We start from the raw sequence: 12,975 nt of genomic DNA on the forward strand, positions 1-12,975 counted from the left end.
TCCTACTTCATTTTCATTTACCCTTACAGCAGCTCCCTGTTGTGGCTGTGTGCCAAAACAGAAACAGTAATATTTATAAAATATGTGAGAGGCTGTAAGGAAACACTAAGTAGCATGAATAAGAGATACATGCCTAGAGGGAAGCATCAATAAACGGATCTAACAAAGTCAATGGAGGGCAGAGAGAACGCAGAGGGGTTTATAATGAGGAATTATTATTAGATTCTCTTTCATGGAATAGGGTAGTAGATATCACTTTTTTTTCTTTTGGCCACTTTACAGATTTTTTTATGTATCACAAGACCAGGTTATCTTTCAAAATATATGTAAGAACGTTTTCTTTTCTTAAATCATTAAAGAGAACTGTTTCTTTTTCAATCAATTCTTACTAAGCCTTGGATTTCAAGTGGAATAACAATTATTTCCCAGCAGAAGAATATAGAGAATCAAGCATAATAGACTTTTTCCTCCATTCTCTAGATGTTCCATACCAGGGCTAAGATTACAGCTATGTTCCCAGATACGAGTGCGGTAGTCGATCCATCCAATATCTCACTACTGAGCAGAAAAAGCATTGTGCTGGAGCCAAAACCCTCCTGTCTCATTTAGATTCTAAACAAATTCTAATACTCGCTTGAAGTGAAATAATATTCCCCATTAACTTGCATATTTTCTGTTTGCATTTTGCCTTCTGTTAGTTAAATGGAACATTTCACAATGAAAAATCTTCCACTCACATATTTTTTTTTTTTTTTTTTTTTTTTTTTTTTTTTTTTTTTTTTTACTTTTCATATGGATAATGACTTCAGGTGTACATACTTGTAAAAAGCCTGGTTCTCCACCCCACACTTCCAAAGATGCTTGCAGGCTGCTGGTGTAGAGGTATGGAATGATAGCACAGCCTTTTTCTAAGTGCAAGGAAAAGAAAGCAAATGAAAGTGAAAATGTTGGATTCTCAGCTATTGAAGTAGCTGTACCTAATGGCATCACCTTTAACCAGATACACTGAAGACCAAGTTTTCCTACATAGTGTAAATCTCTGGTTCACCCACAGATGCACAATCCATACATAGCTGATATTTAAACTGCCCAGAAACAAAAAGAGTTGCTTGGAGGCGGCATGGAAGGGCATATGTACAAGTGGCTTTTAAAACAACTATACAACTTGTCAGAATTGAGGGAAATCTCTATGTTCAATATTCTATATCACAAGTTGCTGCTCTACTTACCACTCACCCCTCCCTAATATTTGATGTCAGAATCTCCTTGCAACAACATGAGCAGTCCTGATACCTCTGGCATTATTACCTTCCTTCATTTTCTTACCTCACCCCCATACAAAATCATAACCGTAGACTATATCACTGATCTAGGGAAAGAACTGATTATAACATGCTGTAGGCAAAAATGTCTAGGACTTTAATGACAAGAGCCCACTGATAGGACTTCTAATGCCATGATACATACTCTAACTTTTTCAGCTCACCAAGGTTTGAGGATGGGATTGTAATTATCAAAAAAATACCTCACATTGATCCAAGTATCAATGCGTAATTGAATTTGCAATCATATACAGACATCTTCTATACTTTAGAGTGGGCAAGCTTTAGCACTTTAAAATAAATTAAAGCTTGACTTCAAAGGCATCCAAAACCATGAACAATCCACCTAACACAGCCTAAATATTAAGTGAGAAAGATCTCAACCCTTTGCAAATTAGACCCTTTTTTCAAAAATTACTCACATTCATTAATACTCTATATTTTAGTTACAATATTAAATACAATTATTGATAATTAAGAAGTTTGTTTAGTTAAAAAATATTATGTCTTATACAATCTTAATCAAATATAGAAGTTCTGTAAAATATTAAACATAACCTCTTTCTGAGCTCCAAACACATAAAATGTCTTCCCTTCAAATTTCAGTTTATAGACATCACACCTAGAAAAAGAAAAAAATATTTAGGTATAGCTAAACAAACAAACAAACAAATAAATAAATAAATAAATAAGAAAACTAGCATGTAAGTTTTGCTGATTACCCAAGTCAAGCAGGCTCTCAAATGACAAAATCCCTCAACAGGCCTTACAAGCTTTAGGATAAATTTATTAAAAGTTTAATTTTTTTTAGAGAACATAAGCCCAGAGTATTTCTTTTTCCTCCTTATGTACCTTTAAAGAATTAACTTTGTCTCTTTGAAAGTGAAGAGGAAGTTCAAGGTAGAAAGAAGCATATATTTATATTGTATTTATGGCACAGTATGTAATTCCTCTTACATCTTAAAATCTTACAATATCTACTGTAATAAAATTGAGGGAAAGACAATGTTCTTTTCTCTATACTTATTTCTCTGAGGCTTCATATCATGTCTTAGTAACCAACTATTTATTACAGAACACAACAAAAAATGTTTGACGGCACTTGTTATAGAGGGGCTTTTTGAGTTGCAAAAAATATCAAAATTTAATCAAGGTTGAGTTCTCAATCTACATATGGAATAACAGTGCAGCATAAAAAGACAATGTCATGTCTCTGTTCAAATTGTAATGGAAATTTTGCCATTACAAGAGTTAAAATGGAGACACTGTTGTTTTTCATAAATTTCCCTAAGAGTTTTGGATGTCAGAGTTGAAACAGGAATAATCTTGGAAGCAAGGACAATGCTGTACCTGAAATTTTAAAACAAGAGCTTTCCTTTTACATGAGGAACACAAAAATCATGGCTTTTGAAAAGAAAATCTCAAATACGAATTTGGGGTTTTATTGTGTGGTGCAGATTTCAGCTAAAATTAGTTCCAGCTATGTCTTGGGTTATGTAACCTAAAAATTTGTTTTCTATTTCATTTGTTGAAAGCTGTTTTTTCATTATCTCGTGTAACTCCTGGGGGAAGGAGGATGATAGCTTCTGATAATGGCCCAGCCATTAAAATCAGGTAGGGCAGTGTTTCTTATCTCTTTCACCACCCCTCCATCCTCCAGGGGGACAGCTTCTGATAATGGGCCATTAGGGCCCACCAATGACATGACACATTCCATCATCCCATTGTGAGATGCTCCACCCAGTGACGGAGGAGCCACCTGTTCCTAGCTAGGTAAAACTGGGACTGAAGACCTCCCGTTATCTGGTTTTTTTCCACTGAATTCCCGGAGGAAGACTGGACCCATCTCGTCACCACTGGACTTTCTACAGGACCATCTCTACTCCACAGAACCACATCTGCTACTCCAGGAGGAGTTATTTGGGGTGTTTCCAACACCCTGACCAACAGGGTCCCAAGGTCATACCCCTGACTCTGTCAGGGTTTTTCCAGGATTTTTGCTTGCTTGCTTGTTTTTTGTACTACTACGTTTTCATTTTCTTTCATTTTTAATATTCCTAATAAAGAACCACTTCTCCGATTCCTATATCTTTTCCCGAAAGCCTGTAATTGCAAAATTATAATAATTTGGAGGAAAAGGGGGTTACATTCTTCATTCCAAGGGAAGCTCTAGCTTTCCTTGGCAGACAACTGTCTTTCAAAACCAAGACAAGCTACTAGCACTTACCTCTAGGCCTCTGAAATGGAAGAAGCAGTACATAATGTTCAGATAAAGCTCACCAGAATGACCTTTCAGCCTCCACTGTAACACCAAGACAATTTATTGGCTTTTCCTCTATCATTGCTTTATTTTGTATCTAGTTTACTTTTTAATGCACTTAATAAATATGCCTAGATGGCCAAGAGGACACGTTAGTGGATTAATGTTGTAAGATTCATTTCCTCCAGTATGGCGGATACACGCTTGGCAAGTGCTACTGTCTCCTCGGTGTGGCATAGACTGACATTACTCTTATATTTTCTTTGTGCCAAAACCACAAACCACTGAAGTACTGTGACCACAGCTACCTGCAATTAACCCTGGGGAAACTATAGCAGGATTGCAAATGGATGGCTTTTGATAGGCATGTCCCCAGAGTTCCTTAAGGAACTCAGTTGTACAGACAGGTCTACACTGATGTTAAACGTCTGAGGATTTCAGTTTATTCAGCACTCAGGATGTTTCTAGAGATATGCAGCAAGGAGCCCAGCTTCACCTTTTTTTCACCTGCCCTTCTTGATCCTACAAGCAGGCTAAGAGCTCAGAGGGGGAAGAGTCACACCTAAGTAACTGTTAGCATGCATGTAGCAGCAGGGCTGAAATGAGATTATCAGTGTCTAAGCATGTCTTGCACCACACTGCTGAGGGAGAGGCCAGGTCTTAGCATCATCTGCAGAAGCCCAGTTTTACCTCCTCCTCAAATGTAGCTGACTGAAGCTAACAGATTAAGTCCAGGATTTCAAATAAAAGCAAAACCAGGCAAAAAAAGGACAACTGCATAAGTGCCCTTTTCTTAAAAAAAGAGACTAAAAACCCAAAAATTCAAAGGCATTCTCACCCCTGCCTCCTCTGCTTACCAAGTAAGTTCTTTTATTGTTTTCAAATTGAGGGTAATTAAATGAGGAAATAACAGTATTTCCAAGAGTGCAATAAAAGTTAAGGTGGACTCTTGTTAAGTATTCCAGATGTCTCTGCCAATAAACCTCAACTTACTCAGTTTTAGCATTTGTAAATTATGTTGACTAATGTACACTGTTCACTGGGAGCTGAATGATACCAAATCGTTGTTGTTGTTATTATTGTTGTAGTTGTTATCGAAAATCCTTTAAAACAGAAACATGATGGGGCAGGAGATGTAATATTCACATGGTTTTCCTTAAAGACAACAAATGAAGGTGAAGATGGTAGGAAGAGAAGTCATGCTTATTTATTAAAATATTCTTACATAATATGCTTACCATTTTAATAAATGAATTCTTTTATTCCCCTGGAAAACTACAAATCCTGCAGCTGTGAATCCTAAAAATGTAGTTGTCCCAAATGAGTCCTGGAAAGAGAAAAATAAACATAACTTAGCCCTCATCTAGTGAGTATTTCTTATGGATAGCATAAATTATTACTCCATTCTAGATTACCTCTATTTTGTTTTCCTCTTCAAAATAAATTTTGCCTTCAGAATGTACACTTCTAAAGGAAAGGGTTGCCCTTGGAAATAAAGACCTCATTTATTTCTAGGCATTTGAGTAACAATATCTTATGCTTTGTTTCCATCTACTTGTAGCTGACGACAAGAGGGACTCCTTAGGTAGACTTACCAAATATATTGAAAACGTACTTCGGTGTGTGTCCCATTCTTAAAAGGAGGACTAACTACAAACAGGGGATTCATGTCTGCTTCAACACTCATGTTTTTTAAGATTTCACAATACATTGTTCCTCTGCAAGTTGTCATGTTGGAAATACTGCTGACAGACAGCATTTACTAATTATAGGCTTCTGGTTTGTACTCATGTACTCTTCAGTACAAACCAGAAGCAATAGTGGTACTTGCTTTTCAAATAGAAAAGAAAAGTTTTAAAATATAACTCCACTCCAGAATAAAAGTTCTGGTTTATAATTTTGATTAATGATTGAGATTAATTTTATATTAACTGGATTTTCTCTCCATCCCAAGTTCCATATCCTCATCTTGCTAAAGATAATCCACTTTATTATGCCTTATATTTTACCAATAAAGTAAAGGGGAACAGAAACCGAGATGGTTCTGGAGCAGCAGCCACAGTATGTATGAAAGGAGCATGTCATAAGGACCCAGCAAAGAACCTTGCTTTGCAGTTCACTTCCAAAAGACAGGCAAATTTTACTTAGACATGGGTGATGAACCTTTAATTGTCCTCTGCACTACAAGCCCCACCACATAGGTAAAGAAGTAATTCCGAGCCAGTTATGCCCCAGTTTATGGGATGACTTTTGAAAATCTGCAGTATAGCTTCAAAGTTTTCTTCTTTCTTCATCACTGACTTTACTAAGCTCTGAACCAGACCCTGTCTTTCACACAGGAGCACCATTCCTCACAAAGTATATAAAAAATTTCACACAATTTTGTGTTAGAGCTGACTGCTTAAGGATGCTCACCACCAAAACAGCTAACTAAAGAGTACTACAGAAGAGATAGTATACGAGGCAAAGCAAAAGCAGCAGTTAAAACACAAACCAAGTCACTCTAAAAATAAACAGTGCAGATTATGCAGATACAACTAAGTAATTAAAAATGCATGCATACAATATAATCAGAACTGGTAATTAAGATCACCTTCTTATAGAGGACCACAAAATAACAAAGTGGGAAGTGGGAATGAGAAGTGGGTTCTTCTCCTTTTATATATTGTTCTTCCTAAGATTACATATTTTGGTGGTGTTTAAAAAACTGATCTGCCATGGACTATCAATGTGTTGCATCTTCTTGTCAAAACAATGGTAAATCCTGAAAATTTGGCAAACAAAAAAAAAAATCTTGCTTGAAGTAATTAAAAGAAACCTTTGCACTAAATGCAAAGAAATTATGAACTATAATAAGAGCTTATGCCATTGCAATCTCCTAGATTCTCCTGTGATGTTCTTCTGCTTTGTCTGAGGAGACCCTATTTGTGACTGATACAGGAATGTCAACCAGTGTTCTTCCAAGACTTGCACATAATTTGTAGTTCCAGGGCAGGTTTTTTTAGAAATTGCTCCCTATTTGTGCTTGATAAAAAACAGGGCTAAATCAATTCCATTACTGGCTTTTAACTAAATGTTAGTAAAAAAGAACCTTTATTAAAAGTTAGTAAAAGGAGCTGTTACCTTGCATGGATGAGGATCAACACCATAAGTTTCCAAAGAATTTGCTTTAAGAAGCAAGTTAAATTCAGCAACAGCTGGGCTCTGACCTCTGAAATTACAGAAGAAACTGAGAGTCTGACAGCAAGAAGAAATAGGAGAAAAAGACTTTTTCATTGGAGAGTTTAAATTCCTAAAGACAAAGGAAAGTTTTTACTAACATTGAAACTATTTCAATCATATTTTGTTTGTAATAAAAAGATTGAAAAATTTTCACGTATCTTCTTCTGCTGAACTGTACAGTGCCTGATGTTTTCAGGTAAATTCTGATCTTTTTTAAATAAATTCTGAAATAATAACAACTAATCAGAACGATCTAATATTCTATAAGTATTGCTTGCTTTTTTGATATACCCTCACATCAGCCTGAATATGAAACAAACCTCAGCATCTTCTTTCCACAAACTCTTGCTCCCCATCCCATTTAAAAGGCTTGTGCAGATGAACAAACATTCCTTCCAGTGCCAGTTATAAACACGGCAATCATATTACACTGCCTACTCAGATGTATGCCTAATTATAGAAGAGCCTGCTACCAACATGATAGCTCAGAATTTGTCAGCATTTCCATTTAGACAGCCCTATTTTTAGGGTGTCTACAATCAACAGTGAATATACACTAAAGCCCAAAATGTGGCATGAAGGCTTAGGGTCTAGAGTAAGCTTGATCTGATTTTTGGTAGCTATTGCAATTATAATAAGCTCTAACACAGATTTACCATGCCTATTTGAAAGTGAACTGTTTCAAGCATTATTCAACTTCTATATCTGTGTTACTAGAGCACGTGATTTTGATAAATAATAAAATTTTATGATAATGAACAGCGCCTAGGACCTTTAAAAAGCCAGACCTCATAAATACTTACTATACAAATTATTTAAAACAAAATTTTAAAAAAAAGAGCCATAAAAATTTTTCAAGGAGCATAACAATAGTCATATTATTATACACCTGAATTTTTTGTAAGTCCAGCCTCACATTGTGACCAATTGTACATAGGAATTGACATGTAATACTTCACTGTGTATTGCTGTAGCATAATTTCCCTCAAAGCCTGTTATTCCCGACCAGGTAGAAACCAACAAGCATTGACATATGATATCCAGTATCTGCCCAAAGTTCAGTTTAACAATTAAAACAACATCTAGCATGCTTGTGGACATCAAATCCTATTTGGAACGTAACAGGATGATGACCTGTGGCAATGTAAGTGTCAATAACCATTTCTGTTACAAATTTTTAAAACTCATCATTTTTACTTCCTGTTTATCATCTCCTAGTGAACCCCATGATATTTCTTGGGCTTCTTCAGTATTTGTTTGACACTATACAATCTTCACTTTATTTTAGACCACATTTTTGTGGATGTTTTACTTCTAAATTAAACATATATATATTAGAGAAGAAGTGGCTTTCTTTCTCTTTGATGTTTTGGTCTCTTTCTCACTATTCGCCAGTGGGGAAGAGCATGTGTTAAGGGGAACACCAAAAATTACAAATGTGTATTTACACAGTGTCCTAGGCTACAATGTATTCTACAATGTACATACAAAGTATGTATTCTATCACCATCTACATGAGCTATTGAAACTAGGTCGGGCCGTGTTTCCCTTGCCCCCTCCCTCCAGACTATCTTCTGTTAATGGCCCATCAATGCCCTGCTGCATGACTCATAGATAACTCCCTCCAGGAGCTATCTCTGTTTAATGGGCAATCAAGGACTCAATACATGACTGATAAAATTATATCAGCCCATTGTGAGATGCTCTGCCCAGGGGGAGGAGCCAAGCATTCCCACCTGGATATAATCTGGGATTTGGGACAGCACAGGCAGCCTTACCCACTGGATTCCCAGAGGACAAGAGCTGCCAGACCTTTCTGCAGGAACACTGCTTCAACAAGACCACTTCATCTGGACTGCTACCACCACGATTTTAGATTGTATTTTGACTCTGTCAGTGATCTTTTGTACTATTGAATTTGTTTTATTTTATTTTACCTTTTTTTCTTTCTTATTAAATTGTTTTTCTGACTTGGAGTTTCTTGCTGGTTTTGCCTTCAAGCCAGCACATATTTTTGATGCCCAACACGGGGCACGAGGTACTGAGAAAAGTCAGAATTCCAAATTTGTATTGAGGAAAAAAAAATAAGAAAAAAAAAAAAAAAAAAGGAAAAAAAAGAAAAAGAAAAAGAAGAAAAAAATAATAAAAAAAATTGTTCGCTATGATGCTCAACATGCTCATGTATGTCCTATATCTAGCTCTCTACATTTTCCCGTACATGGGGCAGTATCTGCCAATCTTAATGCTCATGTGTAGACCAGGGTATGGTACCAAAATTGCTTTATTAGTCCATTATGTCTATTCTATGATAGCCTCCGAGGCAATGAACGTCATTCAGAATATATATTCAATTTTGTTTTCTTATCTCGGTCCAGGATGCTACATCTGGGGCCTCAACAATTGCACCCAGCCCCTGTGGGGAATGGTAAAAAATTATTTTTTACAGCCTTTCAGGCCTGGCACAGCCGTTTTCGAAAATACTGAGTTCTCTCTGGGTGCCAAGCACAGCATAATATTGTTGTTAGTTCTGCTTTGTCTTCTCTGCACGCCTGCACCATGCTTAGAAATCAAACACTACATGGGGGTGGTGCAGCATCTCCTTGAGGAAGAGGGAAAAAGAAACAAATACAAAACAACGGCATCCGTGTCTACACAAACTATCACAGAGGAAACAGGAACCGCATCAATGCAGACTGTCACAGAAGGGAAAGGAGCCAAAAGGAAGGCGACAATGTCCGTGTCTACACAAGCTGTCACAGAGGAGAAAGAAACCAAAGGTGCCATCAGCATCTCCACACAAACTGTCACTGAAGCAGAACAACCTAAACCAGTAGCAGTTGCCTCTGTTCAGAAGAAGAAATCAAAGAGCAAATCAGTCCGCATAGTGACTGATGAGGATGTGGCAGGACCTTCGCACCCAGCAGAAGAGACAGAGCCAGAGATCATCACCCGCTCTCTATCCCTGGGTGAACTGAGTGACCTGCGGAGGGAATTCACCCGCCAGACAAACGAGTCCATCCTGACCTGGCTGCTCTGCATCTGGGACGCTGCAGCCAATGACACCATTCTGGATGGAAGTGAGGCCAGGCAACTGGGATCACTGTCCTGGGATGTGGTCATTGACCAGGGGATCGGGAGAACCCAACAAACTCTCAGCCTCTGGCGGCGACTGCTAACAAGTGTGAGGGACAGATGCCTTTGTAAAGAAGACCTTCAGGTGCACCAAGGAAAATGGAGCACAATGGAACAAGGTATCCGATGCCTGAGGGAATTGGCTGTGTTGGAGATCATTTTCTCAGAAGACGAGAGATTTCCTAAAAGCCCAGATGACGTCCAGTGCACATCGCAGATGTGGTTGAGATTTGCACGGCTTGGACCAGAGATGTACTCTCGTTACCTGGCAACTCTGCAGTGGAGGGAAGGTGAGGACAAGGCGGGTGTCTTGGTCAATAAACTAAGAATTTACGAGGATACTGCCACTGCCCCATTTTGTACCCATGTCTCATCCGTGGAAACAAGGCTAGCTGAGCAAGTCCAGAGTTTGATTGAAGAGGGCCATCAGAAACTGAAAAAGAAATTTAAGGAAGAAATTTACCACATCTCACCAGAACCAAGGCGAGATGTGGTAAATGTCTCTCTGCCATTAGGAGCAGGCATCCGCCAGTCAAGGAGAGAGGATATACTCCATGAGGTAACCTCTAGTCTCTTCTTCAAGAGCATGGAGAAGACATGAGGAAGTGGGATGGAAAACCCACCTCCTCCTTAGCAGCCTGGGTACATGAACTGAAAAGAGAGACACCTACCACAAAGAGCTCATCTCGAGTCAACGCTGCTCCAGTCTCTCAGGCACAGAACTGCAGACGGTATAGGAAGGATGATATGACTGATCCTCTTGAAGGGACCTCAGGAACATATTTACAGGAAGAGAGCAACGTGACCAGGAATGACCAGGAATAGGGGGGCCCTGCCTCTAGCCAGGTAGAGGAAAGGGACAATCGAATCTATTGGACTGTGTGGATCTGATGGCCTGGCACATCTGACCCACAAAAATATACGGCTTTGGTTGACACTGGTGCCCAATGTACCCTGATGCCATCAAGGTATGTAGGAACAGAATCCATTTCTATTTCTGGGGTGACAGGAGGGTCCCAGCAGCTTACTGTATTGGAGGCCAAAGTGAGTTTAACCAGGAATGGGTGGCAAAAACACCCCATCGTGACTGGCCCAGAGGCCCCATGCATCCTCAGCATAGACTATCTCAGAAATGGATATTTCAAAGACCCAAGAGGATATTGTTGGGCTTTTGGGATAGCTGCTGTAGAGACAGAAGACATCAGACCATTGAATAACTTGCCTGGTCTCTCAGATGACTCCTCTGCTGTGGGACTGCTGAGAGCTGAAGAACAACAGGGACCAATCGCCACAGCAACAGTACACCATCGGCCGACAGAGACTCTGTGATTCCTATCCATGAGATGATTCGTAAACTGGAGAGCCAAGGGGTGGTCAGCAAGGCTCATTCACCTTTCAACAGCCCTATATGGCCAGTGCATAAGTCCAGTGGAGAATGGAGACTGAGGGGGGATTACCGTGCTCTGAATGAAGTCACCCCACCGCTAAGTGCTGCTGTGCCAGACATGTTGGAGCTTCAGTATGAGCTGGAGTCCAAGGCAGCAAAGTGGTATGCGACCATTGAAATTGCCATTGCCTTCTTCTCCATTCCTTTGGCAGCAGATTGCAGGGCCCAGTTTGCCTTCACCTGGACGGGTGTGCAGTACACCTGGAACCGACTGCCCCAGGGGTGGAAACACAGCCCCACCATCTGCCATGGACTGATCCAGACTGCACTGGAAAAGGGTGAGGCTCCTGAACATCTACAGTACATTGATGACATCATTGTATGGGGGAACACAGCAGGGGAAATCTTCAAGAAAGGAGAGAAAATTATCCAGATTCTGCTGAAAGCTGGTTTTGCCATTAAGCGAAGTAAAGTTAAGGGACCGGCTCAAGAAATCCAGTTTCTAGGAGTCAAGTGGCAATATGGACGTCGCCAGATCCCCACAGAGGTAATCAACAAGATCACCGCAATGTCTCCACCTACCAACAAGGAGACACAAGCTTTCCTAGGTGCTATAGGTTTCTGGAGGATGCACATTCCTGAGTACAGCCAGATTGTGAGCCCTCTCTACCTGGTCACCCGCAAGACGAATGATTTCCACTGGAGCCCTGAGCAGCAACAAGCCTTTGCCCAGATCAAGCAGGAGATCGCTCATGCGGTAGCCCTTGGCCCAGTGAGGACGGGACCAGATGTGAAGAACGTGCTCCACTCAGCAGCAGGGAACAATGGCCTGTCCTGGAGCCTTTGGCAGAAGGTGCCTGGGGAGACTCGAGGCCGACCACTGGGATTCTGGAGCTGAAGCTACAGAGGATCCGATGCCAACTACACTCCCACAGAGAAGGAAATCTTGGCTGCCTATGAAGGAGTTCAAGCTGCCTCGGAAGTAATTGGCACTGAAACGCAGCTGCTTTTGGCACCCCAACTACTGGTGCTGGGGTGGATGTTCAAGGGAAAGGTTCCTTCCATGCATCATGCCACTGACACCACATGGAGCAAATGGATTGCCCTCATCACACAGCGTGCTCTTATTGGAAACCCGAATCACCCTGGGATTCTGGAAATTATAACTAACTGGCCTGAAAGTGAGACTTCTGGGTTATCTTCTGAAGAAGAGGAGGAGCAAGTGACACGTGCCGAGGAAGCCCCACCATATAACGAGCTACCAGAGACTGAAAGACAATATGCCCTCTTCACTGATGGTTCCTGGCGAATTGTAGGCGCTAACCGGAAATGGAAAGCTGCAGTATGGAGCCCCACACGATGAGTTGCACAAGCTACCAAGGGACAAGGTGGATCAAGTCAGGTTGCAGAACTTAAAGCCATCCAGCTGGCTTTGGATATTGCTGAACGAGAGAAGTGGCCAAGACTCTATCTCTGCACTGACTCGTGGATGGTCGCTAATGCTCTGTGGGGATGGCTGAATCGCTGGAAAAAGGCCAATTGGCAGCGCAGAGGGAAACCCATCTGGGCTGCTGAGATTTGGCAGGACATTGCCGCTTGAGTAGAGAAGCTGACCATGAAGGTTCAACATGTGGATGCACATGTGTCTAAGA

At 40.3% G+C, this 12,975-nt stretch overlaps 1 protein-coding gene across 3 annotated transcripts in view; it reads right to left on the reverse strand.

The window, feature by feature from the left end:
• The window catches only part of FRMD3 (FERM domain containing 3), a 150,179-nt gene that overhangs the window by 21,070 nt on the left and 116,134 nt on the right, over nt 1-12,975 (reverse strand). For all 3 annotated transcript variants that reach the window (XM_040090729.2, XM_040090730.2, XM_040090731.2), the window contains 4 exons: nt 6,706-6,793; nt 4,821-4,909; nt 1,881-1,944; nt 820-908 (listed from right to left, as the gene is read on the reverse strand). In XM_040090729.2, coding sequence (XP_039946663.1) covers nt 820-908; nt 1,881-1,944; nt 4,821-4,909; nt 6,706-6,793 — 330 coding nt within the window. The remainder of the gene's footprint in view (nt 1-819; nt 909-1,880; nt 1,945-4,820; nt 4,910-6,705; nt 6,794-12,975) is intronic.

The sequence above is a fragment of the Hirundo rustica genome, chromosome Z, assembly GCF_015227805.2.
Source record: "Hirundo rustica isolate bHirRus1 chromosome Z, bHirRus1.pri.v3, whole genome shotgun sequence".
Taxonomy (NCBI): domain Eukaryota; kingdom Metazoa; phylum Chordata; class Aves; order Passeriformes; family Hirundinidae; genus Hirundo; species Hirundo rustica.